The 27,186-nt window shown below is 38.4% G+C and overlaps 1 protein-coding gene across 3 annotated transcripts in view; it reads left to right on the top strand.

Annotated features, from left to right (window-relative positions):
- VGLL3 (vestigial like family member 3) overlaps positions 1–27,186 on the top strand; it is a 54,354-nt gene that overhangs the window by 7,673 nt on the left and 19,495 nt on the right. The window contains exons 2-3 of one of the 3 annotated variants that reach the window (XM_043892719.1): positions 5,009–5,291; positions 14,507–15,037. In XM_043892719.1, coding sequence (XP_043748654.1) covers positions 5,009–5,291; positions 14,507–15,037 — 814 coding nt within the window. Of the gene's footprint in view, positions 1–5,005; positions 5,292–14,506; positions 15,038–27,186 lie in introns of all 3 variants that reach the window. The other 2 variants (XM_043892720.1, XM_043892718.1) reach the window with 2 other exon arrangements.

Here is a 27,186-nt window from a genome sequence, read left to right as displayed (position 1 = left end):
GCAGCAAGTGTGCTCAGAAAGAGCCAGTGTTATTTTTGGTTTGCTTCTCCTACTGTTAAGAAAAATAAAAGCAAACACACAAAGCTAGCAAACAAGTCTTGAGGTATGAATGTATCTTGTAAATTGACTCTGCTCATATTTCCAAAATAGTATTTTCAGAAAAACTTTATTTTGTTTCTGACTTGCTAAGGGGACAACACATTTCTAGGTATAGAAGGGCAGGTTCCTCTAGGTATACATATATTTTGAAAAACAATGCTTTATTTAATAACCATATTTTTATATGTTCACATTCCTAATTTTTAAATGTTATAACTAACTTTTGACTTTTCTTAGCATATGACACCATGCTGCCTGTGGGCTTCTGTTTGTTTATTCAATTAAATATTATATAGAGGCTCATTTTCTTTAATCTGTTTTCTTGGCAGATGCTTTCTAGTCAGACAGGAGTAAGTTCTAATCCCATCCCTGCCATTTACTAGTTAGATGCTGGTCAAATAAATCAGCTTTTGCGTATGTAAATTGAGAATAATTATTTAGACTGAATATTTGTGCACCGGTGAGAGTTAGTGAAACATAATACATCAAAGTTCTGTGAACTATCTTCCTTATCCTGATCCTCACCCTGACCTCCCGCCACCTGATTCCCCCTCCTCCAAATAGACTAAGGGCCAAAACTTCAAGTCTCTCCGAGATAGATTTTAAAATCTGTTATTCAAATACATTCAGAAAAACATGATCAAAGAGCAATGCACTGCTTTATGGGATTTAGAGTTTTGAAACATTGACTAGGGGTTCGTGGTCCTTTGTTATAGGCCCTAACCACGTCTGCCAGGATGAAAGAACCATTGCCTTAGAGAAGATAGTCAGTAGAAATTTTTTTTTTTAAGTTATTTCTAAATATTCAGTGATTCATTAAAATATTTTTGTTTCCTTAGGAAAAAGTTTCCACATATGCACAGTAATCATTTGGCATTTTGTAGGCTTAAGCCTTGGGGAGCTAGTGGTATTTGGCTCCTGACATGGAAGTCTTTCTCTTGTCAGACAGATCCTTTCGCCGGCACATTCCTGTGAGAATTTGTTTCTCTTGTTTCTGATGGCAGTGTGTGAGGTGGTTTGGTATGGCTTGCGCTGCCTCGCCAGACTTCTTCACACTGATGCCTTCCAGTCTTTCAGAGTTAATTTTAACTTTGGGGCTGTTAGCTCAGTCATTGTTTCATCTAACTGAGGCTTATTTTACCTGAGGAAAACTTTAGTTATTATTCTGCAATGAGGGGTACATTCAATAAGCCAACTTGCAGTCTTTGAAATTCCTCCTGATGACTTATTTTTGTTAACAATTCTTAAGTGTCTAGTAAGAAAAGCATGAATACTTCTGACAGACTGGGCTATTTTTAGGGAGTGATAGTGCATTTTAAGAAAAATATGAACCACATTGCCTTTCAGCCTTGATTCAGGAAATCTAGGTTCTGATGGTTTGAGGTTTATTTTCAATGTTTTGAATTTTGTATATTCTTTTCAAGAACAAAGATAATGCTAGGGAAGTTTCATTCCAAGCAGCATACACCAAGTAAATACAGAATATGGCAACAGTGTACATAAGTAACATACTTAGTTTTTTTTTAAGGCAAAAGATTGATTTACAGTCACAGAACAGATAACAGAAGGTAGTCGGGGCTTAAGAATCAATGGGGTGGAAGATTAGGATGGTGTGAATGTCAGCATTTGAATCAACTGCTGTTTTAATTTTGTGTTCCCGTTTTCTTCGTGCTCACACTTAATGTTTAAGAAATGTGTGTAAGTTCAGTGTTGGCCTTTTAGGAAGCTATCTGGCTAATCGGATACTTTAGAATTCTTATTTTAACCAGTGATGTTGATAGTGAGGTCATAGATGTGCTTGTGTTATAAATGTAAATATTTAATTGGTTCACTAAACTTTGTGAAAATTGATGCAACTTTATCTCAAAAAAAGTGCAAGAGGTGACAATAAATATGTTTTATGTCTTGTCCATTGGTTGATATGTCATAGGCTCCTTTTCTATTTTATTTGTTTGATACTCTCTAGTAAATTCATTTAATTAGTAGAAGATATGCCCCAAAAAGCTAGGAGAGAGAAAAAAAAATTATTTTATAATAATCCCCCAAGTGTATTTAAATAAAGACATATAATATAGATATTTATGTAGTATTGTGTATATTTGAAAGGAATATTTCAATATATATTTATATAAAACCATATGTGTATATATAGATGTACATCATATATAGGGAATATAAAGATTATAGAGAATCAATGCATCCATTGACAGAGAACTGAATTTAGAAAATAGACAAATAAAAGGTATTTTGATACAATGGAAGATTTTGCTTATCTGTCCCTATTTCATAGTGAAAAATGTGCAAATTTTAGATTAATTTATTTGTATCCAATCACTTAACAATTGGTCAAAAAAAACCATGAAATTATATAGCAGCTAGAAAATTGTGTAATCTTTAATAGACTGAAAATGTATACCTTAAATTCAATTGCCATCAATGTAAAAATTAAGATATTTTATTATCATCATTATTGATCATAATACTATGCTATATTTGGATACAAATGGAAACTACATTTGTATTTGATTTGGAATTCTCAAGTCTTTTACATATAACTTATTTTATAAGTATCAATTGCTAATTGGGATAAAATAAATAATTGCCTTTCTTTAGATAATTAACATAGCCAGGGCTCTTTCATTTAAGGAATAAATGCTAAAATTAAACAAATGAAACAAGTAGATGCAAAGCCTGACTCTCACAAACTGATTCTGAGCTGAACATTAGCAGGGAAGAAGACATCGATTTAATAGATAATACTGAACACTTGTGGCAGTGAAGCCACTCTGTAGTAGTTTTAATTTTTTCCCCCATATAAAAACAGTGCTTCTTTCTAACATGCCTGAGAATTCGGCAGAGTGTGTGCATTTGCTTAAAATCGTGTAACTTCGGTAAATACACATGTGAATAGAGAAACAGTGCCATCAAGAAATTATACTATTTGTTTAACTTCATAATGGAGTTTATAGTCAGGAGTAACTTTAGAGGTCAGTTAGTTCGATATTCTCATTTTATATATAACCTATGTTACTATGGTGTTTTTATTATTGAAGTTAAACATAAACATGTTCAAATCTGTGCAAAACAGATTGTAAGAATATTGTAACCATTCAGTCATTACAATCACTTATTCATCAGCAAGGCATGTTCACTCACAGGGAATGAACTATCTATTCATCATGAATTGATAACCCTACTGAAACAAACTAAATAAAAAGGAATATATATATATATATATTTATGTATGTATATGTAGGTTCACACACACACATGCAAACACACATATACATAATAGCCCTAAATAATAACCAACAGCTTGAAATGTGCCTGAATATTTCAGAGCCTACCTCACATAAAAACAACATATTCATTGCTGGGGATAAGGGTTCAGTTTTTTGAATGATGCATTTATAATTTGTGGCTATAGATTTTGAAGCTAGTAGTTACCATTAGAAACATTAAGAGTCTGGGTTAGGTGTTTTGATAACATTTGACAATCTATGCTTACTGATATTCTAGAATGATCCACTTCTTATCTACTCACATTCACTTTCCAGCATGCATTTTTCTCTGAAATAAGAACAAAGGCATAACAAATGGTCAGGTTTTGTAGATATACAGATGATAGAATGCTCATTTTGTCATTAAAATAATGAATTTTATAATATTTTAGCAATATCTTTTAATATATAATTTATAGTGAAATTGTTGATTATATTTAGCCTCCAACTAATAAAAATAAATGGAAAAAAAGTGATATGTGCTCAATGGAAAATATTTGGAAATATTGGAAAGCAGGAATATGAAAATAACAACTATAAGCTTACCACCCAGAGAAAGAATACAAAGCATAACATTTTAGTGATTTTTTTCCACACTCCATATCCTTCCCTGCCCTTCTCTGACACGCATGCACACGCATATGTACATCTGTGTATTTTTTGTATTCATTCTGGGCCCACCACTTGTACGTTCTGTGACCTTTTGCAAGTTACTTCACTTCTCTGTGCCTCAGTTTCTTCATCTTTAAAATATGAAGAGCAATAATAACAATGTTTGTTATAGGATTGTAAAGATTAAATGGGGTAATAAATATGAGTATCAGTCATAATATAAACTATTTCTATAACTATGATTATGTATTTTGAAAATATTTTAAAATTATCAAGCGTTTTTCATTTTGATTTGAAAGCCATAGTAGCCATTGCTAGTACTTGTATTATTTTCAGTAAGTCATCATAATACCTTTTTTCCCTCCTTTTATGATAATGGTGGTAAGTGGAACATCTAAAAAATATGTTCCATGCAAAATGGATCTTCACACAGGCTTATTTTGTCATTTTAGTTTGATTTTTGAGAAATGAGTTGAGCACAGCTGCCAAATCCTTTATAAGATGCTACATTCCTGTTTTTATTTTAGTGTATTTCCTTTATGAAAAGCTCTTTTCTTCTCCACCCCTCCCCCAGGCAGTGAGGCCTCCTTCTCTATTCCTCCCTATCCTCATAATGTTGCTGCACATTAAATCTTTAAAATAGAAAATGGGAACAAAAGTGGAAGGGATCTGTCACTTTCTCTTTTAAAAATTCCTTCTCCTTTTGGTATACCTAGGTTAAGAAAAACAACAACAAACTACCTTTCACAGTCTGAGAATATACCAGGGGATAAAGGACACCTTTTCCCCACCAAATCTGAAATAACAGTCTTTTTTTTCAGGGTGGGAAGCAGAAAGCGGGTTTGGGGAGAGGGGTGGGGGAGATGGAGAAAAGCAAATGAAGAAGAATCAGTTTGCGAACATATGTTAATATTTAGATTCTTTTTTTTTTAAAAGTGAACAGTTAACTAGTTAATGCTTTTTTTTTTTTTACAAACTGTCTTTGATACTGTGTTTTGTTTATTCCATCCCAGAAGAAGTTAGCGGTATACAGCAAGATGCAGGACTCTCTGGAAGTCACCCTTCCCAGCAAACAAGAGGAGGAGGAGGAGGAGGAGGAGGATGAGGAGGAGGAGGAGAAAGACCAGCCTGCCGAGATGGAGTACCTTAACTCTCGCTGTGTCCTTTTCACTTATTTCCAGGGAGACATTGGGTCAGTAGTGGATGAACACTTCTCAAGAGCTTTGGGCCAAGCCAGCACCCTTCATCCAGAATCTGCCATTTCAAAAAGCAAGATGGGGCTAACCCCCTTATGGCGAGGTAAGAATTCCAGAGCAGATGCTCTCCAGGCCACTGGCTGTGTTTCGCAACCGTCTGTACCAGGTTCCAGCTGGAGACCTGCCCCTGGAGGACGGATATCCACTCGCTTTTTAATTTTTAAGGACAGCAAGGAATTTCTTTCAGACAAACAGCTGGATCAGTTTTGTCACATGTGGAATGCAGGGTTGGAAAGGATGCAGTCACACCCCTTAAATTCCTCATGGAAAGTAGTGATGCAACCGGCCTGAGTTTATAGTGGCAGGACTGAGCTGCGAAGCACCATTCCTTAAGCCCCGATGGCCCAATTTGGATCTCTAAATAATGGGCGTGCCTGGATCAGCGTTTAAAAATTAGCCCTTGCTCATTCCACTAGGTGCTATGTGGTGACATAGCAGAGATCTGAGTCTGCCCCAGGAATACAGACTTTGAAAGCCTTCTGTGTTTGCTTGATGGCTTACTCTGTCCCACTCTGTTGTGATGTTAACTCTTTGCAGTGTACAACCCAGATATCAGTGACTGTATCTGCCTGGTTTCTGCGATTTTTTTTTTTTTTTTAACCTCAGTAAAGCAAAGCAGTAGATTGGGCTTCTTCTCCTTTATTTCCCTCTCCATAGAGGTCACAGAAGTGTGTTCAAATCTGATTTCTGACTTACAGAAAATGATCAGGTGACAACGTAATTGGGATAATTACAACATTAGAGAAAAAACAATCCATCATTCCAATGATTGTTTTAGAGAAATGCATTATGAACATTTCTTCTGAACTCACCTGGTTCCAAGAAGAATCTAGTGAAATGGTCCTCAAAGTGTGGTTTCCAGGACTGGGAACATGAGCATCGCAAGGGAACTTGATAGATATGCAAATTCTTGGGCTAAGCCCCGGACCCACTGAATCAGAAACTCAGAGGTAGAGTAACCTGTGTTTTAAGCAGCCCTCCCAGGGATTCACGTGCAGGCTCAGGTTTGATAGTTGTAGATCTAGTGCTGTGAAAATCACAGATGGCCGCCTCCTAACTCAGACCTTTGAATCAGATAGAGGGTCCAGAAGGAGGCTCTGGGAGTTACTGTAGCAAGTGCCCCAGGCGATCCTGTGATGAGGAAAGGCTGGACACCTGTGTTAGGGGCAGGTGAGAGGTGATGAGTGGCTGCTTCCTTCTCAGCATCATTAGAAGTGTCTTTAAAAACTGTGGAGGGTGAAATTAGGAAAAGTTCAGTGACCTAGCTGGCTTTAATAAGTGTTTGATATGTCAATAATAAATCCTATCATGACAGCCAGTCCTGGGAGAGTGAGTGAAACTATCAGTCACTCAGTTGTGTCCAACTCTGTGCAACCCCGTGGACTATAGTCTGCCAGGTTCCTCTGTCCATGGAATTCTCCAGGCAAGAATACTGGATTGCAATGCCATTCCCCTCTCCAGGGGAAAATGCAATGCCTAATTCTTTTAGCATACTGACACATGCAGCCCAGTGACCACTGAACTTGGAATATAGGAATGAAAGTTCCAAATTACAAATAGATGTAAGAGTCATTGTCTAAAGCATCATAACCAGAATAGTTTTAAGTGAAGTGTTGTGTAAATGTAACAACTCTACAATTTAGTGTTTTCCCATAATCTGCATGACTTAATGGAGAGGACCTTTAGAAAGATGTCAAATTTTAGCATCAAAAGGGTGGATAATGGTAGTGTTTTAGTATTATTAGAATTTTCTTGGCATTATCTTGAATTTGGCCTGCAAATCTCTCTACTGTTTCATTCATTGACTTGACTTATGCAGCAGATATTTATTAAAGTCCTGCTATGTTCTAGGTAGTGGGAATATATCAGTGGACAGGAGAGTCTAAGCTTGTACACTCATGAAGCTTTCTAAGGAGAGACAGTAAATATATCAATATATTGAGATGCAAGGTATTGTTTTACCTTATTTTATTTAGGGTGACAATAGATGGTCTAAGATTTTTATTTCAGTACACACCCAAAGGAAATAAGAGTGCTTCTCATCACACAAATATCTAGAGGAAGATTACTGAAGACAGATGAAACAGCCAGTGCAAAGGACCTGAGGAAGGATTGAACTTGAATGTTCAATGAGAAGCCAAAATGCTGGTGTAAGTGAAGTGAAAGAAAAAGGTGTAGGTAGAGACCAGAATTTTTAGAGCTTTGTAAGTTAGTTTATCAGAGTAGCACAGGCAAACGCAGCATGCTCTTCAATCTTCATCTCTCCCTCTTCAGCTAAGACTATATGTGTCCTATTTAGTTATCTCACATCATTTCCCCAATACTCAGGATAATGCATTTCTATATGAAAAATATGGAATATAAATTGAATGAGCAATTGATTAAATTAAATGAACCAAATCCATACCATGAACCCAGGATAAGAAAACAAAAAAAGTCCTTAATACAAAATTTATAGTAATAAGTTGTATGAAATCTTTGGGTACAGTTTTATTTATAAAATAAGGGACTTGAATTAAGGGATTGTTGAAATCTTTTCTCCATGAAGTTGTGATTTCAAATGTATTATTTACCATCCAATTGTAAATAAAACTTTGCCATAGTTGTGAATTGGTGTTTTTAGTTAAGTGTACATAAGTTGAATAAGATTCATAGGAAATCCACAACACAAAATTAAGGATTTAGTAACTATGTTATAGAAAAGTGTGATAGGGATTCCCATGTCTAGTGAAGAGAGTTGCTTAAAATATATTAACTGCCAAAGCAACACCAGTTTGCATATTGCTGTCTTTGGTTGGATTATGTTTGCTTGGGGTTCAAGATTGGACCTTATTATTGCCTGGTGGCAATGTTATCCTCGATGCTCGAAGTATCTCTGAGAGTAACTTCAGCTATAATATGTATTTATTAATACGCATCTGCTAGTGTTGTTGTAAAGATTTTTTGATTATATATATGAATAATTTAGCATAGGGTTGATGCAATGCATTAACTGAAGGTCAGATGACTTTTCTCGCTTAAGTAAGTTTTCACTCATTTGGCACACAGAAAACCAACCTTGTGTCTTTATTCAGAAACATTGTTTTCTGGAAGTTTGTATTCCTGACAAAAAGCAGAGTGTCTTGAACATACAAGATACTGAAGGCTATTGACAATTTTGATGGCCATGGCAGTAATATTTTATGAGGAGCTGTTGACCAGCTGTATTAAATTAAAGGGTCTAATTTATGGCCTGAGGTTTTTTACAGTTCTGCACAAGTGCTGCAGTGCTTCAAAGGAATTTAAAATTGAATTATGTTTGATTGTAGAATATATTTCCACAGTGAATCTTCAGGCAAATGATAGAGTGTCAGCTAATGATGGAATCGTGGTCATACTTTGAGCTTGTATCTTGATGGACTTAGGAAAGTCCTCTTTAGGTGTTTTGTGGCTTTTCCCGTCAAAAAACTGACAGGAAATATTTCTTCTTTATTGGGCACAACATCATATGAACCACCTCGTCTCCCACTATATCTTCTAATGGATTATATAGGGCTTCTCAGTTAAGAAAACCTAATGGATCTGATTGTCTCATCCCATCCAAGTAGAAACGTCAGCTTCAACTATGTCTATTCACTGATTTCAGTGCTTAAGTTTTATTACAGAACGTGTGTATGTGTGTGTTTGTGTGTGTCGGAAAAGGCAGTAGTTAAGACATAGCCAAATAGATCACTGACTTAAAACCTATGATGGATGGTAAACTTGATTTTTTTTTTCCTTTTTGTAGTTGCAAAACAAATATGTTCTGCATAATTGATCTACACAATGTCTTCTTGGAGCAACATTCTCATGAGAAAGATCTCTCAAAATGAGCATTAAACTTAGCTAAAAGGAAGAAGGGGAAGGAGGGCCTGTCTCTTGGGTCAGGTGACCCAGGGAAGCAGAGAGTTGCGCAGCCTCTCCAGGAGGCCCTTGGAAGCGATCACTGTGGGGAAGTTTAAAATAAACACTTTGGAGAAAATTGAGGCCTGGTTTATCTCAGATACCTGCCTTCAAGGATTATGGGCATCTGATAGCACCCCATGAAATTCTCATTTTACAGTCACAAGCACCTCTAGAACAAAAGTAGTGGAGGGCAATCTTTGTACGTAATGGTAATGCTCAATTACTGAGTGATAGGTAACACTGGAACACATATCATTTCACCTCTGACCCCCAAATTTATTTTTATAGAAAGTAGAACACGAGGAAAAGAATTGTAGACTGTAGACTGTTTTTCACTAAGTTAATTAAAAAGGTAAATATTATCTTTTAGCATGGATGTTTTCAGTCAGTATTAATTCTAAGAATATGTTTTCTGGAAATTTTTAAGATCTTAAGAACCCATTTTTCACTGTAATATAGTCTTCATGTTTGGTGGCTCAGACAGTAAAGAATCTGCCTGCAATGCAAGAGACCTGGGTTCGATCCCTGGCTTGCATAGATCCCCTGGAGAAGGGAATGGCTCCTCACTCTAGTAATCTTGCCTGGAGAATTCTATGGACAGAGGAGTCTGGTGGTCCCCAGTCCATGGGGTCACAAAGAGTCAGACATGACTGAGGGGCTAATACTTTTACTTTCATTTTTTTTCAAAATTAATAAAATATTTTTAAGAATTATATGTTTAATTTTCTCTTGCATAAAATGTTTACCTTTAGATCTTTTTCAGAGAAACTGAATGTTAATGTAAAATGTATCCCAGCTACTGTTAAATTGAAAAGAACCTCTTGATGTAGCATGTGAAGCTCTTTTATGTCTCTAAGACATATTTCTGCTAAAAATCACACCAGTGAGATTACTGGGTATGCTCTGGGTGGGTTGTATTAGACAATTTTTTTTCCCCCTTTTTGTTGTTGTTTAGAAATAGGGTATGTATGTTTGTAATGTTTTTTAATCCCAAATGCAAACTGAACCAACAAATATCTAGACATTTTGTACGTGTTAGACTCAGTGTGAACGTCATCCAAATATCATGTCATTGAGCCCAAAGTTACCATAGGGTGTTAATATCACATAGTTCTGAATTGCTGGAAAGTAATATTGCATGGAAATACTGTGTGCAGTTTTTCATAAGCTTTTTCATCCAAAAAATGTGGCTGTGATTAAATACTTGTAAGCAAAGAGTCATGTAATGAAAAAAATTTACATATATATGAAATAAGCATACTGATTCCCAGGCATGAAACAAAGAATATCATCTGTTTCTTTGTATCAAGAATTTCTTTTTTAACAATCAAGATACCAGATAGTGATTTTGAAATGTAGACTTGCCCATAAACATATTTTCTGTTCAATATCTTTTCATTTATTTGTAGAATGCAACATTGTTTTCTCAAAACACTGCGTTGATCTCTGCAAACTTTATGTTAATCTCAGGAGACACACTGACTGGGAAAATACCAAGTTACCTCTAATTTGATTTTTCCCTGGCACATTTTAAAGCTTTGTTCAGCCTTTATGGGGTGTGTTTTTTAGAACAGATTTCTACTTTCAATGATAACATGTTCACTAATCACAATATAATATGTAATAAATAGGATAATATTTTTGTAAGGAATTTTTTCATTATTCATATTTCCTCATGCATATCCAAAATGTGTAAACATCTGCAAAATAAAATTAGGTCCATGGACATGAAGGAAAAGAAACAAAAGGAAAGCATCCAGGAAAATGACATATACTCTCTGTACTTTTGACATTTTAATGGGAGATATTAATAAGGAGAACTCTATCTCTGGCACACACCTGTGGCTTGAGTTCAGCTGTTTTTATAATGGGATTCTGGTCCCACAAGAGATAAAACTTATGAGCAGAATGAAGGGTTTGGTACCAAAGATTGGATCTCTGAGAGCAAAGGAGCAGATCGGTGGTGGCAAAGCTGCACTATGTAATATAAGAAGCCTCTATAAACTCTTTTATGAGTTTTAAACTTTAAATGTTGACAGCTTTCACTGTGAGTATGATAGAAATATTCTACAAATGTCCATCATTTATAGGCTTCCTGGGTGGCGCTAGTAGTAAAGAACCTGCCTGCCAATGCAAGAGACATAAGAGACATGGGTTCAATCCCTGGGTCAGGAAGATCCCCTGGAGGAGGGCATGGCAACCTACTCTGGATATTCTTGCCTGGAGAATTTCATGGATAGAGAAGCCTGGCAGGCTACAGTCCATGGGGTTGCAAACAGTCAGAAATGACTGAAGTGACTTAGCACTGCCATCATCTAAGGCAAATTGAATTTTCTTCCTACACCTTACACAATTTTCCTTCTTGTCATTAGCAGCCAGGTTTCATATGTCAGAGGAGGACAATGCTTAAATATATCACATTTGCCCAATGCCAGTAGGCTTGACTTTAAGTGCTATTTTCTACCAGATTGTCATTGTGACAAAACTAAGTCATTCAAGTAAAACTTTGCTAGGTCTGCTGGAAGGTTTGAAGACTAGTTTGCTTTTCATCCTTTGCCTCTACAAGGTCATCATCAAGGTTTTCTCAAGGGTTTGAGATCCAGGGAGATGCTGGGCAGAGGCTAGGGGGAGACTTGAATTGAGACACTGAAAATCTGTCTGTCTGTGGATGGGGCGGATGATAGCTCTGCCGTGAGGCTGATGGGGAGAAAGAGGAAGAGCTTACAGTGTAGTGACTTAGCCTTTAGTGACGCTAAAGAAAGAAAATATTTGAAACAACCCAGTGATATCCTAATTATGCTCATCAAAGTACATATATGGAGGTTGAGTCAAGTTACTTAAAATTTCCCTGAGGTAAAAAAAAAAAAAAAAAAACTATGTCCTGGAAGTTTATGAAGTAAGAACATGGACATGTCAGATTTCTGAATACTTTTATTTCACAATACTTCTTGGGATATCCTTCATTCCATGGAGATATCTAGCAAGGTTCTTTTATGTGGAACCCAGTATAAAAAATACTGTTGTACTGTACATGCATAACTAATGTACTAACAACTTTATCTTTATAGATAGAAATAAGCCATAGGACATTTCCCAGAATGGTTAGAAGCATGGGGCCAGAGGATATTTGGAATTAAATGAGCTCAAATGCCTATTTGATTGGAAGACACTAAACTACAGACAAGCCAATAGATCACTTGGGGTCCTACAATAAGAGAGGATGATTGCTGGACGCCAGCTCTCAACCTGGGCTCTCCAGACTCCCAGGCCAGGGTTTGCTCAGTTACCTATGCCGGAGGCAACAGGCCATGGCTGGAATAGCTCTCTCTCTAAACACAGATCTGACCATAACCCTTCCTAGGAACTATACTACATAAAAATTAATTTAAAAAGTAAAAATAAAACTCTTTTTAAGCTCACTGGACCCCTCAGGATAGTACCCACATTTAGTGCATGGCTTGTAAGGCTATGAAAAGCCAACCTAGACAGCATATTAAAAAGCAGAGACATTACTTTGCCAACAAAGGTCCGTCTAGTCAAAGCTATGATATTTCCAGTAGTCATGTATGGATGTGAGAATTGGACTATAAAGGAAACTGAGCACTGAAGAATTGATGCTTTTGAACTGTGCTTTTGGTGAAGACTCTTGAGAGTCCCTTGGACTGCAAGGAGATCCAACCAGTCCATCCTAAAGGAAATCAGTCCTGAATATTCATTGAAAGGACTGATGCTGAAGCTGAAGCTCCAATACTTTGGCCATCTGATGCGAAGAACTGACTGACTGGAAAAGACCCTGATGCTGGGAAAGATCGAAGGCAGAAGATGAAGAAGAGGACAGAGGATGAGATGGCTGGATGGCATCACCAACTCAATGGACATGAGTTTGAGTAAACTCCGGGAGTTGGTGATGGACAGGGAGGCCTGGCATGCTGGAGTCCATGGGGTCACAGAGAGTCGGACACGACTGAGCGACTGAACTGAACTGGACTGTAAGGCCATACCTATGTGGGTCCTTCTTGGACCATAGTATGTTTGCTACCATCTGCCCACTGAATCCTTTTTTGATCCCTCAAATGCTGCTTTGTGCAAGTACGTGTACTTTTGGCCTTTCTCCACATACTTTTTCATTAGCCTAAAATACTCTTCCCTAACTCTTCATATGGCTAGCCCTCCTGACCCTTTTGATTTTGGTATTACTTTCTAAGCCAGCTTCAATGCCCTGTCTGTGTATTTCCCCTCTTGAGAGCACAATCTAAGTTACATTGCTCATGTCTGTTTACTTCTCTGTTCCCTGCCAGATGTGACTGAAGAGGACATCTGTCCAATCGTCTCTAGTCGCCCCGTTTCACACACAGTAGGTCATCTATAAATATGTCATGAACACTGAGTGGAGAAATTGAAGCAAAGCTGGGAATTGTTCTCGCTCTTGCTTATTTATCTCCAAGTGTTATTCTTTGATATCATTACCCCCTTCTCAATATCTCCTCCAATCCATAACCTGCCTGAATCTCCTCCACTCATGATTTCCACAGAATTTCCACCAAATTCTGGGTGTTCAGGTTATAGTTACAAGTGTGCTGACTTGTGGCACAGTTGCAATGAGTGACAGCCATTCCTTGCCTCAACTTCCACATCTCTAAAAGGCGGATAATAGTAACTACCTCATAAGTTTGGGGTGTGTATCCAATGAGATCAATCCATGAAAAGCTCCTGGCCTTGTATCTGGTACTGGGTCACTGACATTAAATGTGAGCTATTATTATTTTCAGTCCAGAAACTCCCAGACCTCTACAGAAAAACTAAGCTGGGAATACATCCTTCTTGATGTAAAGTGAGTGTTGGCAAGCATCCTTAAGTATGATCTTACTTCCGTTTGTTAGTTTTGGCATTAAAATGGTTAGTTTGAGTGAAAATTGTATTTGCCTTTAAAACAAGTTGGTAAACATCATTTGCAATCTACCTGAATCATGTCTATGCCATAAGCTTTTCCTTTTTATTTTTTTAACCTGTGACGTATGTACCCGTGACCTCTGCTCAGACCTAACGGCATTAGGACACACAGGAGAAAGCTAAGTTTTCCAGTCCTAGACTTGTCCACCTCGGCCTAGACAGTGACCTCCTAAACTAAGCCAGCAACGCTAGGGACTCGTTCATCATCTGGGCCACTGTGCATTGGCTTGGCGTGAAACCTCAGTATCTGTTATCATTCACCTCTGTGTGGGGGAGAAAAAGAGTGCATACTCATTAGCTTGCTTGAAAATACTGGACAAGTAGAGGCAAGTCCATCCCAGAACTGAATCTTATGTAAATAATGTTATTTTTCTGTCTTCTCAGACAGCTCAGCTCTGTCAAGCCAGCGGACTAGTTTCCCGACTTCCTTTTGGACCAGCTCTTACCAGCCCCCACCCGCACCCTGTTTGGGGGGCGTTCATCCTGACTTCCAGGTCACGGCACCCCCGGGCAGCTTCGCGGCCGCCGACCCCAGCCCCTGGCCGGGCCAAGGGCTGCACCAGACTGGCTCCGCCCCCGCACCGCCCGCGTCGGAGTCCTGGGCCTACCCGCTGGCTTCTCAGGTGAGCCCGTCCTACGGCCACGTGCACGACGTGTACCTGCGGCCCCACCCCCCGCACGTGCACCGCCGCCATCACCACCACCATCACCATCACCACCTCCCTCCGGCGGGCTCCGCGCTGGAGCCGCCTTACGGGCCCCTGCTGATGCCCTCCGTGCGCGCGGCCCGGATCGCCGCGCCCCCGTGTGACGTCACGAAGGCGGATCCCGCGACAGTCACCTCCGCTACCTCAGCGTGGGCCGGAGCCTTCCACGGAGCCCTGGACGTGGTGCCGAGTGTGGGCTTTGACGCAGGTGAGCCCGGCGGTTTCCTCCTTTCCATAAACAAGGAAAATGCCTGAAACGAATCGTTGAAAATGGAGGATGTTTTAAATATTTTGAAAAAAAAAATTTTTTTTCTCTTACATGGAAAGTTAAACTTTGTCCATATGGTTTTCAATTCACCGTCTTGCAACAATTCCTGTATTCCTGCAGAAACGGGTGTGACTGCCCGAGAGAGGTCTCAGAGCTTTTCTCCCATTTCTTAAGCTAGTAATCTGTTTATTTGAATTGGAATCTCTGGTACCTTATGTTCACAAAGATTTAAGCACCTTGGTTAAATCTCCCATGCCTCTGTACTCTCTAAGGGGGATGTGTAATGCCTGACCATTCAGAAATAGTATGTTTCAATAATTTTCCCTTCTCCTTTTTGTCAGACCTTATTTATGATTTATAAACCAAACTGCTTTCTGAAATGCAATTCATGGAATATAATCATGGTCTTTGAAAAGAATTAGGAAATGAATTTTAAAGGAATGGATTTCTCTTCTCTTCCTACCCCTTTCCTTCCTCTTCATTTGTCTTTTGTTATTTCCCTCCTTCCTTCCTTCCTTTCCTTCCACCTCCTCTTTCCTTTCTCTCTCTCTCTTATTTTAAAGCATCAAACTTAAGAGGCTACTCCAAAGTTTATATTCAATAGATTTGGGGAAAAAAATAACGGTAAGGGAAATATTTCTTCAAAGGACATTCAGCTTCTCTCTGGAATTCACTAGTTCTGAAAGCCATGGTGTTAAGTGCTTGAGCTTGGTTTTTTGACCAGACTACACATATTAATAGTGTTATTAGTTCCAAGTTCACAAAAGTCACAAATATCAGAGGCTAAAAAAACAAATCAAGTCAGTGATTATATCCCCAGAAACTACATTCTAAAGTCAGCCACCACCACTTCCAATCCCAGGTTCTTTTCTGAGAATCCCTTGTGAAACATTAGGACTTTCTTTCCAGAGTTGTAAGGAAACACACTTTTATTTTTTATAAATTTTAATTATTTTCCTTATTTTCCCCTTGCAATGAGAGAACTCACTTCTTTCATTGTGTTCCTTAGTTTCCCTCTTAGTGTAGCTGTTCAGTCACTGAGTCACGTCTGACTCTTTGTGACCCTGTGGACTGCAGCATGCCAAGTTCCTCTGTCCTGTACCACACCACCTCCCTGAGTTTGCTCAAATTCTTGTCCATTGAGTCAGTTATGCTAACCGTCTCATCCTCTGCCACCCCCTACTCCTTTTGCCTTCAGTCTTCCCATCATTAGGTTCTTTTCCAGTGAGTCAGCTCTTCCCACCTAAGTGGCCAAAGTATTGGAGCTTCTGCTTCAGCATCAGCCTTTCCTTATTCTTTGTGTGTTGTTCAGTCGCTCAGTCAAGTCCACCTCTTTGTGACCCCATGAACTGCAGCACGCCAAGCTTTCCTATCCTTTACTATCTCCCAGAGTTTGCTCAAACTTACATCCATTGAGTCAGTGATGCTATCTAACCATCTCAACCTCTGCTGGCTCCTCCTCTTGTGCTCCATCTTTGAGATCATCAGAGTCTTTTCCAATGGGTCGACTCTTTGCATCAGGTCGAAAAAGTATTGGAACTTCACCTTCAGCATCGGTCCTTCCAATGAATATTCAGGGTTGATTTCCTTTAGGATTGACTGGTTTGAACTCCTTGCTGTACAAGGGACTCCCAAGTCTTCTCCAGCACAACAATTTGAAAGGATCAGTTCTTTGGCACTTGGTCTTCGTTATGGTCTGGGCTTCCCAGGTAGTGCTAGTCATAAAGAACCTGCCTGCCAAATGCTGGAGACATAAAAGACAGATTTGATCCCGGGATTGGGAAGATAACCTGGAGGAGGAAATGGCAATCTACTCCGGTATTCTTGCCTAGAGGATTCCATGGACGGAGGAGCCTGGCAGGCTATAGTCCATAGGGTCACAAAGAGTCGAACAAGACTGAAGCGATTTAACACAGCACACACTTTATGGTTCAACACTCACATCTCATCTGTACATGACTACTGGAAAAACCGTAACTTTGGTATATGGACCTTTGTTGGCAAAGTAATGTCTCTGCCTAGATTTTTAATATGTTGTCTAGATTTGTCATAGCTTTTCTTATAAGGAGCAAGTGTTTTTGAATTTCATCACTGCAATAACTCTCCACAGTGATTTTGGAGCCCAAGAAAAATAATCTGTCTTTATTTCCATAGATGTTTCCCCATCTATTTGCCATGAAGTGATGGGATGAGATGCCAAGATCATAGTTTTTCGAATGTTGAATTTTAAGCCAGCTTTTTCACTCTCCTCTTTTACATTCATCAAGAGACTATTTAGCTTCTTTTTGCTCTCTGCCTTTAGAGCGGGATCATCTGCACATCTGAGGTTGTTGATTTTCTCTCAGCAATCTTGATTCCAGCTTGTGATTTATCCAGTCAGGCATTTCACATAATATACCCTGCATAATATACTCTGCATATAATGTACAGCCTTGATGCACTCCTTTCCCGATTTTAAACCAATTCATTGTTCCATGTCTGCTTCTATTACTTCTTGTCCTGCATACAGGTTTCTCAGGAGGCCGGTAAGGTGATCTGGTATTCCTGCCTCTTTAAGTATATTCTTAGTGTACAGGATTTGAAATCTGAATGCCAATTACAGCAGAGAACTGCACAGAGTAACAAATGCTCAGCATCCATTTATGTTCATCCTAACCTGAGCAGAACATCCTTAACTTGATTAACTGGTTCTCCGCTAAGCTTTTCAATGTTGGTCATTGCCTAATGTCGCCAATTTCTGCTTCCTGTTTAGTCTTTAGGTTCAAGCTGCTTTTCTAAACTATCAGGCAAGAACTTGGTACTTCCTCTCTGTAAGAAGAGAATGTGATGGAACTACCCACCACAGGTTTGCCTCCATCCTTTGTCACATACTAGTAGTATGAACTCTTGAGTCGTTTGATGCCTTGGGTCAGATCGAATGAGAGCCCCAGTGAGTAGGCTGCCATCATTGGCAGCCAGTCTCTGGAGGCTCTCAGTTTCCCAGTACCTGTGTGGCCAAGGTTAATAATGCTTTTAGAAGCAAAGGGAACATTCTCTTCTTTCTTAGTTTGGCTGCTTCAGCAGAATACTATATACTGGGTATGGTAAATAACAAATATTTAGTTCTCAGTTAGTTCTCTGGGAAATCCAAGACCAAGGTGCCAACACATTCAGTGTCTGGTGAGGCCCGCTTCTTATAAGAGACTTTCTTTTCAATGTGTCCTCATTTGAGGTAGAAGGGACAAAACGAGTTCTCTGCACTCTTATTTATAAGGGCATTAATCATATTTGTGAAGACTCCACCCTCATGACTTAATTTCCTTCTGAAGGCCTCACCTCTAAATACCATTACATTGAGGGTTAAGATCTAATATGTGAACTTTTCAGGGATATAAGCATTCTGGAAGTGGATGTGATTGCCTTTGCTCCATTTCTGTCACTGATTACCTACTTTTGTACTTGTTAATTTTGATGTGAGCCTGATTCACTGACTTCATTGTGCAGAATTTTGGCTTGAAATAATCTCTTTGAAATGAAGTCATCCTCCTACCTTCAGGAAGTAGGAGATTTTCATTCTCCATGAAGAATCTAGAGAGAACCCATGTGGATATATTATATAATAGTTCTTAATGCTGAGCTATGAATTAATATGTATTGAGTACCCACTATATAAGATATTGCCAGATATATTATATATATTAATATTTATATTATAAATACATATACTATATTAAGTTATATATTATAATAAATATAAATATATAAATAACATGTATTATTATATATTATATAATAATATATATTAAAATATATTTATATATGTGTGTATATATATATCATTGCTTTTAATTCTTAAACTAAATCTGAGATGGATCTTCTCCAGTTCAGTTACTAATAAGGATATGGCTTGGTTTTCCTATTTGAAAACATCTTCCTAAATCTCAAATGCCCAAGCTATATTTGACCCAAAATCTGCCCCAAACTAAGGCATTGCTAGGGTAGCATCTGCCTTTATTTGTAGGTGAATGAAACTATTGATTAAAACTGTTATATTAGACTGTAAATGATTAATATTAAGGAATGAAGATTTACCTACAGGACATATGTAGTGCTCCTCTTTGTCATTGTGGGTTTAGGATGATGATCATGATTCATTCCTATCCACAAGTTTAACCCAGTTGAACAAACAAAGACAAGGGAATCAAGAAGATAAAGGTAACATCATAGCATGATTATCCCCTGTGTGTGTTTAGTCACACAGTCGTGTCCGACTCTTTGTGACCCCATGGATTGTAGCTCACCTTGCTCCTCTGGCCATGAGATTTCCCAGGCAAGAATATTTCTGTTGGTTGCCATTTCCTCCTTCAGAGGTTCTCCTGACCCGGGGATCAAACCCACTGAGCCATTGCATCAGTACAAGCTTAGGCCAAATTAGAGATCTTAAATTAGGCTTACTACTACAATTGAGCTTCCTAGAATCTTCATCTAAATTTGGATTCTGGTAGATCCAATCCTACTGAAATATTCTCTTCAGAGAAGATTCCCATAGACATCTTCCTTTTTGCAGCCATGAAATTAAAAGATGCTTACTCCTTGGAAGGAAAGTTATGACCAACCTAGATAGCATATTAAAAAGCAGAGACATTACTTTGCCAACAAAGGTCCGTCTAGTCAAGGCTATGGTTTTTCCAGTGGTCATGTATGGATGTGAGAGTTGGACTGTGAAGAAAGCTGAGCACCGAAAAATTGATGCTTTGGAACTGTGGTGTTAGAGAAGACTCTTGAGAGTCCCTTGGATTGCAAGGAGATCCAACCAGTCCATCCTAAAGGAGATCAGTCCTGGGTGTTCATTGGAAGGACTGATACTGAAGCTGAAACTCCAGTACTTTGGCCACCTCATGTGAAGAGTTGACTCATTTGAAAAGACCCTGATGCTGGGAGGGATTGGGGGCAGGAGGAGAAGGGGGCGACAGAGGATGAGATGGCTGGATGGCATCACCAAATCTATGGACATGAGTTTGAGTAAACTCCAGGAGTTGGTGATGGACAGGGAGGCCTGGCATGCTGCGATTCATGGGGTTGCAAAGAGTCGGACACGACTGAGTGACTGAACTGAACTGAACTGAGGAGTGTTGTAAGTCAGTTTCCCCAAGAAACAGACTCTAAGACACAATTTTGCTTGTAGAAAATTTGTGTAGTAGTGTTCTCAGGACAACATTTTTGTACAATAAGAGAAGAATTAACCAGGAGAAATATCACAATGAATAAGTTCAGCTGAAACTTAGTGGATGATACAGGGAGTTCTGGAGCTGGGGTGGCCTTTTAAAATGGTCCTGCCTTAAGTCAAGGTGGATGGGCTTTTACGTTCTCACTTTGATCAGTTACTGTGTGTATTTGCCCTTGGAAAAATAGTCATTACATTAGGCAAGGTGGCCTTGTTCAGCTGAAGGCAGTTCCCAGAGAGAGACAACTGAAGGCTGTATGCTGCGAACATCAGGAAAATGAGTATCTCAACGCAGAACACAGAGGGATCTGACAGCCCCCAGTGTCCACAAAGAGGACGACAGAAGAGCAGGAGCTACTCTCCCACTTCTCTAACTGCTTGTTAAAGAACAGAAGTTTCTATGTCATAAGCCCAAGCTGGAAAGGTAAGATGGTTGAAAAGAGTGAGAGTCCCTGTATATAATCTGTGCAGTGTTGACCTAACCACGCCACCCAAACCAGCTCAGAACTCAACATCTACGTTAGGTGGCTATTGGGCCGCTGTGAAAAGAGCCTGCCTTCGGGTGATACAGGCATGAAACTCTCCAAAGTCTAGGTTCTTAGGCCACCAAAGTGTAGGTCATTTTCACATTAGGAGGCAAATAAACTAATCCAACCATTTTGAAAGGTATTTGGTAAAGGATACACTTATTTCCTCAGGAGGGAAGAGGTTTAATAATTATAGGTGCATTTTTATTTTGCAGTCATTTAATGAAGTTAAGAAGTCTAGGAGGTTGAATATTATGTAATGCTTAGTGACCTAAGAAAGTTTTAGAGTACCTTGTATGGTATAATCCAAGGGTCAGTAAAATTTTTCTGTAAATGGCCTGATAGGAATATTTAATACATTGTGGGGATCACACTGTTTTTGTTGCCACTTCTCAACTCTGCTTTCATAATATAGAAGCTACCGCAGACAAAAAATGAATAAATGATATACCTATGCCCAATTAAACTTCGATGGACACTGAAATTTGAATTTTGTATGCTTTTTGTGTGTCAATGAATATGATACTTATTTTTTTCATTCCTTCTTTCTCAGCCATTTAAAAATATAAAATCCAGTCTTCCATTCTTAGCTCATGGATTATGTATAAACAGATGGTGGGCCTAATTTGATCTATGGGCTATAGTTTGCTGACCTCTAGTATATATAGTCCCATGTAAATACTTTTAATCTATCTATATGCATACATATGCATGTATGTGCCTGAAAGTGTATACCCCGACTTATAATGGTCATTGCTACTAGTAATTTGTGTGCAACATGAGCTTTGAAGTTAAACTTCCTGGTTTTATAAGCCTGGCTCTGTTCCTTGCTGGCTACAGAATTTGGGGCAAATTTTTAAACTGCTTGGTGCCTTTAATTCTTTATCATTAAAATATGTCTCACTGGATGGTGTTGAGGATTAAGTAAGTTAATGAAGTTAAACATTTAAAGATGTGCCCTGCACATAATAGATAAAATATAAATTCTAGCTACATAAGAGAAAGTGATCAGAGCCTCACTCATTTTAGCTTTAAAAAATTTATTATTGAACAATATTTCACCTATTATATACTTCAGCATGTTAAAGCCTACAATTCAGTGGGTTTTAGTATGTTGATGATGTTCTACAAGTATCTCTATATCTAATTATAAAACATGTCTTTCACCTCCACAAGAAACCCATATCTGTAAGGAATCACTCCCAATTTCCTCCTTTCACTATCCCCTGGCAGTCACTAATCTACTTTCTGCTTCTATGGGTTTTCTTACTGTGGCTATTTCATATGTAGAGAGTCATACAGTATGTGGTCATTTGTGTCTGTCTTCTTTCCTTTCGCCTGGGTTTTCAGAATTCATCCATGTAGCATGTATCAGAACATCATTCCTTTTTGGGGTGGACATTAGTCCATTGTGTGGATATACCACGTTTCATGGGCTTCCCAGGTGGTGCTAACAGTGAAGAACGCACCTGCCAATGCAGGAGACATAAGAGAGGTGGGTTTGATCCTTCCCTTGGTTGGGAAGATCCCGTGGAGGAAGGCATGACAGCATACTCCAGTATTTTTGCCTGGAGAATCCCATGGACAGAGGAGCTTGGTGGGCTATTATCCATAGGGTCACAGAGTCAAACATGACTGAAGTGACTTAGCATGCACGTATGCCCCACATCTTGTGTATTCATTTATCAGTAGTTTTTTTTTTCCCTATTTTTTGGCTAATAAGGATGATGCTGTAATGGATACTCATGTATAAGTTTGTGGGTGAACATATATTTTTAATTTTCTTGGGTATGTACATACATAGTAGAACTATGGGGTTGAGAGAACCTCACTTTATTTTGATACCTATTTCTTAAAGATATAAAGAGAATTTACTTTAACTGTAATTAATTTTTAATTAATTAAAATTATTTTTTAAAAGATTTATTACAGAATATTGTAATATAGTAATAAAATAGAGTTCTGCAGTTTGATAGACAAAATTCTTCTCTAAGAAGAAGGAGAGATAGTCCATCTTTTCTGAAGGGCCCAAGGTAAGGTGAGGAGAGTGAGGTGCTGCAAAACAAAATTTAAAGAGATGTTCACTTTCTGGGGTGTGCAAGCACATAAATCCTTAAATTTTGCCTCACCTGCCCTGGTCGTACTTTCGCTATCACTTATTGCTCCCTCTGTTGAATGGATATTACATATAGATCTCTTGGAATGATCAGTGTGTTGATATAATCGTAGAGCATCTCTGTCTGCCCTCCTTGTGCAAAATACCCATCGTTACCAAAAGGCTGTTATCAAAATCTCACATAAAACTCTCCTCTTTTCTTTAGCAGTCACAGAACTGGTTCTGTTCCTTGAGAATGGTAGTTCCTAAATGTGATGAGAGACTTAATTGAAAAACAAAGATTTTTGGTGAAATGAATTTGTTAACATTGCCTTCTCTGTACATCCCATTGAGATCAGAACTCAGTTTATTATATAAAAGGGTATTATGCATTCTTTAGTAAAGAAACATCTTAAATTTTGCTTAATAGATTTTTCCACCTGACTTTCTTTTGGGCACATTTAGGTTTTAGCATACATATTAACTTCTCATGGAATGCTCTTTGGGAAATGGTATTACTGTTTTTTTTCATCATAAAAGCCATGTGCTTTTCAACTTCTACTAGTAACTTTCACCTAACATGTAGCTTCTGTGAAGAGGTATAGTTTAGAAAGGGTAGATTGGTCTGAAGAAAATACCTAGAAGGGCAAACTAACTGAAGAAGAGAGAACTCAGGATATGGAGGATTAAATTCAGTAATCTCAGAGTATTGTATGGTACCCTTTGTATGTCAGGAAGAAGAGAGTTAAATGTGGAAATATTTGTGATTTTGACGCAATGCATTATTAGGTATATATATCTGAATGCAAGAATATCATGCTCAGATTTTTTAATGATGACATTAGGTAAATTCTGACTTACAATTCATCTTTTAGTGGCCATAACCAAAAAATGCATCTTATGGAAATGCTGTCATATTTTCTGTTATTAACAGCAGTTTCTCTGATGTAGGACATAAAATGTTGCATATTCCAGCCAGTTTGAATTAATTTTTCAAGTAAGATTTGTTGATGAGGTCTTTTTTTTAATGAAATACAAAGTTGACTTTATTTGTAAGTTCCATTTCATCCACTGTATTTAAATTTACAGAAAGGAAAAAGAGTCATGCTTTGTGACTCTTTTCCTGTAAACACAAGCTGCTCAGGGCTTGAGATGGCTTTCATGTCTAGATTCATGGATTTATTTTTCTTAGCATCCCTCATGTTATTTTAGCTCCAATTTTGTTATAATTTTTTTTTACTTTGAGGAATGTCACAATAATTCTATATAAAATATACGTAAACAGCTTAGAGTTGAGGTATACATGTTCTTGTTGCTAATGTATATTTAGGTAGCCTAAAATTTAATAAACCAAACAATAGTCAATAATGTTCTGTAGTATATCACAGGTTCAAGAAATCTGAAGCTAAAAGAGAATTAACATATTTATATACTTTCTGGTTTCTCAAACATTTTGTCATGTAAGCATTAACTGTGTGTGTGTAGCTCTTTCCAGGTGGCATTAGTGGTAAAGAACCCATTTGCCAATGCAGGAGGCACAAATGTGACATGCGTTCAGTCCCTGGGTCGGGAAGATCCCCTGGAGGAGGGATGGCAGCCCACTCCAGTGTTCCTGCCTTGAGAATTCCATGGACAGAGGAGCCCGGAGGGCTGTAGTCCATGGGGTCACAAAGAGTCCGACACAAGTGAAGTGACTTAGCATGATGTGTGTGTCTGTGCATGTGCATGCAGCTGTCTCTGGCTGTCTGTGACCCAATGGACTATAGACTGCCAGGCTCCTTTGTCCTTTAAATTTTCCAGAATTTTCCAGGCAGGAATACTGGAGTGAGTTGCCATTTCCTACTCCAAGGGATCGTCCCAATTCAGGGATTGAACCCATGTCACATTTGTGTCTCCTGCTTTGGCAGGAAGATTCTTTACCACCATGCCACCCAGGAAGCTAAGCATTAACCATATGTTTGCTTAAGTAGTAGATTCAATGAGTGAGTCATTATATGATTCTGCCCCAAAGTTATGATTATGGGCAGATATCAAGCAGTCAGCTCTCATTAATGAATATAACTTCAGATATTGAAATCAAGATTACTCATCATAGAATGGGACAGAGTTCCTCCTGGACAGAGAAAAACTGTAACTACAACAGTTAATAGATATGAAAATTTCTTGCTAAGTGGAGGTTATGAATTCTGAAGAGAGTTTTATACCGATGGGCTTGATTAACCTGGGTATAGATATACTCTGTTAAGAAACCTGGAAAAAGTATTTTTGAACTCCTAAATTGTGATAGTGGATAGGGAGCATTGGGCAACAATAGGGAAGTGAGAAGTTCACAAATGACCTTACCTTTTTTTTATTCTTCATAGACACTTCGTGTCTGAAAATATTATGAGTAAAATCACTTTAAATAGTTTTCTGAATTTTTTATGGTATAAGACCTGTAAACTACATATATATGTATACATAACTATACTTTATAGTTATACATATGTATTTATACATATATATATATACATAAATACAGAGGAGCCTGGTAGGCTGCAGTCCATGGGGTTGCTGAGTCGAACATGACTAGGTGACTTCACTTTCACTTTTCACTTTCATGCATTGGAGAAGGAAATGGCAACCCACTCCAGTGTTCTTGCCTGGAGAATCCCAGGGACGGCGGAACCTGGTGGGCTGCCATCTGTGGGGTCGCACAGAGTTGGACACGACTGAGGCGACTTAGCAGCAGCAGCAGCAGCACATCCAGAAATATATATGTGTGTATATATATATATATATGTGTGTATATATATATATATATATATATGTGGTGCTATCCTTAGTCGCTCAGTTGTATCCGACTCTTGAGACCCCATGGACTGTAGCCCACTGTGCTCTTCTGTCCATGGGGATTTTCCAAGCAAGAATACCAGAGTGGGTTGCCATGCCCTGCTCCAGGGGATCTTCCCAACCCAGGGATCAAATCCAGGTCTCCTGCATTGCAGGTGGATTCTTTACTGTCTGAGCCATCAGGGAAGCCCATACATATCAAGTTTAATCTGAATCTTATTATCTGAATATTTTGTGAAAAAGACATCTTTCATAAATGAAAAAATATATTTTAATGCAATCTAAATTGTGATTATTGCTCACAGTTATTATATAGTGTTCCCTTAGAAATAGGCTAATTAAATTACTTCTTTGCTTAGGATCATGGTAGTCAATCTTGCTTAACACTATATGGATGCTTTACATTGAAATCCATTAGAAATATGAATATCTTTGTTTTATCAGATGCAGGAAATAAAAGGCCAGAGTACAGATAGTTCACTTACTAGAGCAGCAAATGGACAAGCAGTTTCTGTCTGTGAAAGAGAAATGGATATCAGTTACAGCTTGCTCTTTCATCCAGCCTGTAAGTTACCATCTCTCTAGATCACATCTCAAAACCATGCTATCTTGGAGGTGGTCTGGTGCTGACAAGCCTGGGCAAAACTTAGGCATGAAAGTTCTCAGAATAAACTTGCCAAGCTATTTTAACATCTCATTTTAAAATGTCACATATTTTGGTATTTGGATTACTAAGGATATCAAAATCATAGAGCTTTGCATAAAATAACTTCTTTGAGTTTGTTTCTCTCTATAATAGATATATACATTTACGAAAAAAGACTAAAGGAAACCTAGAGTTACCAACCTAAGACATTTGAATATTTACCTGATAACCTAATGCTCCAATTCCAGGCTTTACAGTGAAAGAGAGATGTACTAAATTTGGAGAGAAATCATCTCATTTCAGTTCAGTTCAGTTCAGTCGCTCAGTCGTGTCTGACTCTTTGTGACCCCATGAACCGCAACACGCCAGGCCTCCCTGTCCATCACCAATTCCCAGAGTCCACCCAAACCCATGTCCATCGAGTCAGTGATGCCATCCAACCATCTCATCCTCTGTCGTCCCCTTCTCCTGCCCTCAATCTTCCCCAGCATCAGGGCCTTTTCAAATGAGTCAGCTCTTCTCATCAGGCGGCCAAAGTATTAGAATTTCAGCTTCAACGTCAGTCCTTCCAATGAACACCCAGGATTGATCTCCTTTAGGATGGACTGGTTGGATCTCCTTGCTGTCCAAGGGACTCTCAAGAGTTTCTTCCAACACCACAGTTCAAAAGCATCAATTCTTCGGTGCTCAGTGTTCTTTATAGTCCAACTCTCACATCCATACATGACTATTGGAAAAACCATAGCCTTGACTAGACGGACCTTTGTTGGCAAAGTGATGTCTCTG

The sequence above is a fragment of the Cervus elaphus genome, chromosome 31 (genome assembly GCF_910594005.1).
Source record: "Cervus elaphus chromosome 31, mCerEla1.1, whole genome shotgun sequence".
NCBI classification, from domain to species: domain Eukaryota; kingdom Metazoa; phylum Chordata; class Mammalia; order Artiodactyla; family Cervidae; genus Cervus; species Cervus elaphus.
This window is presented reverse-complemented; position numbering and strand designations above follow the sequence as displayed.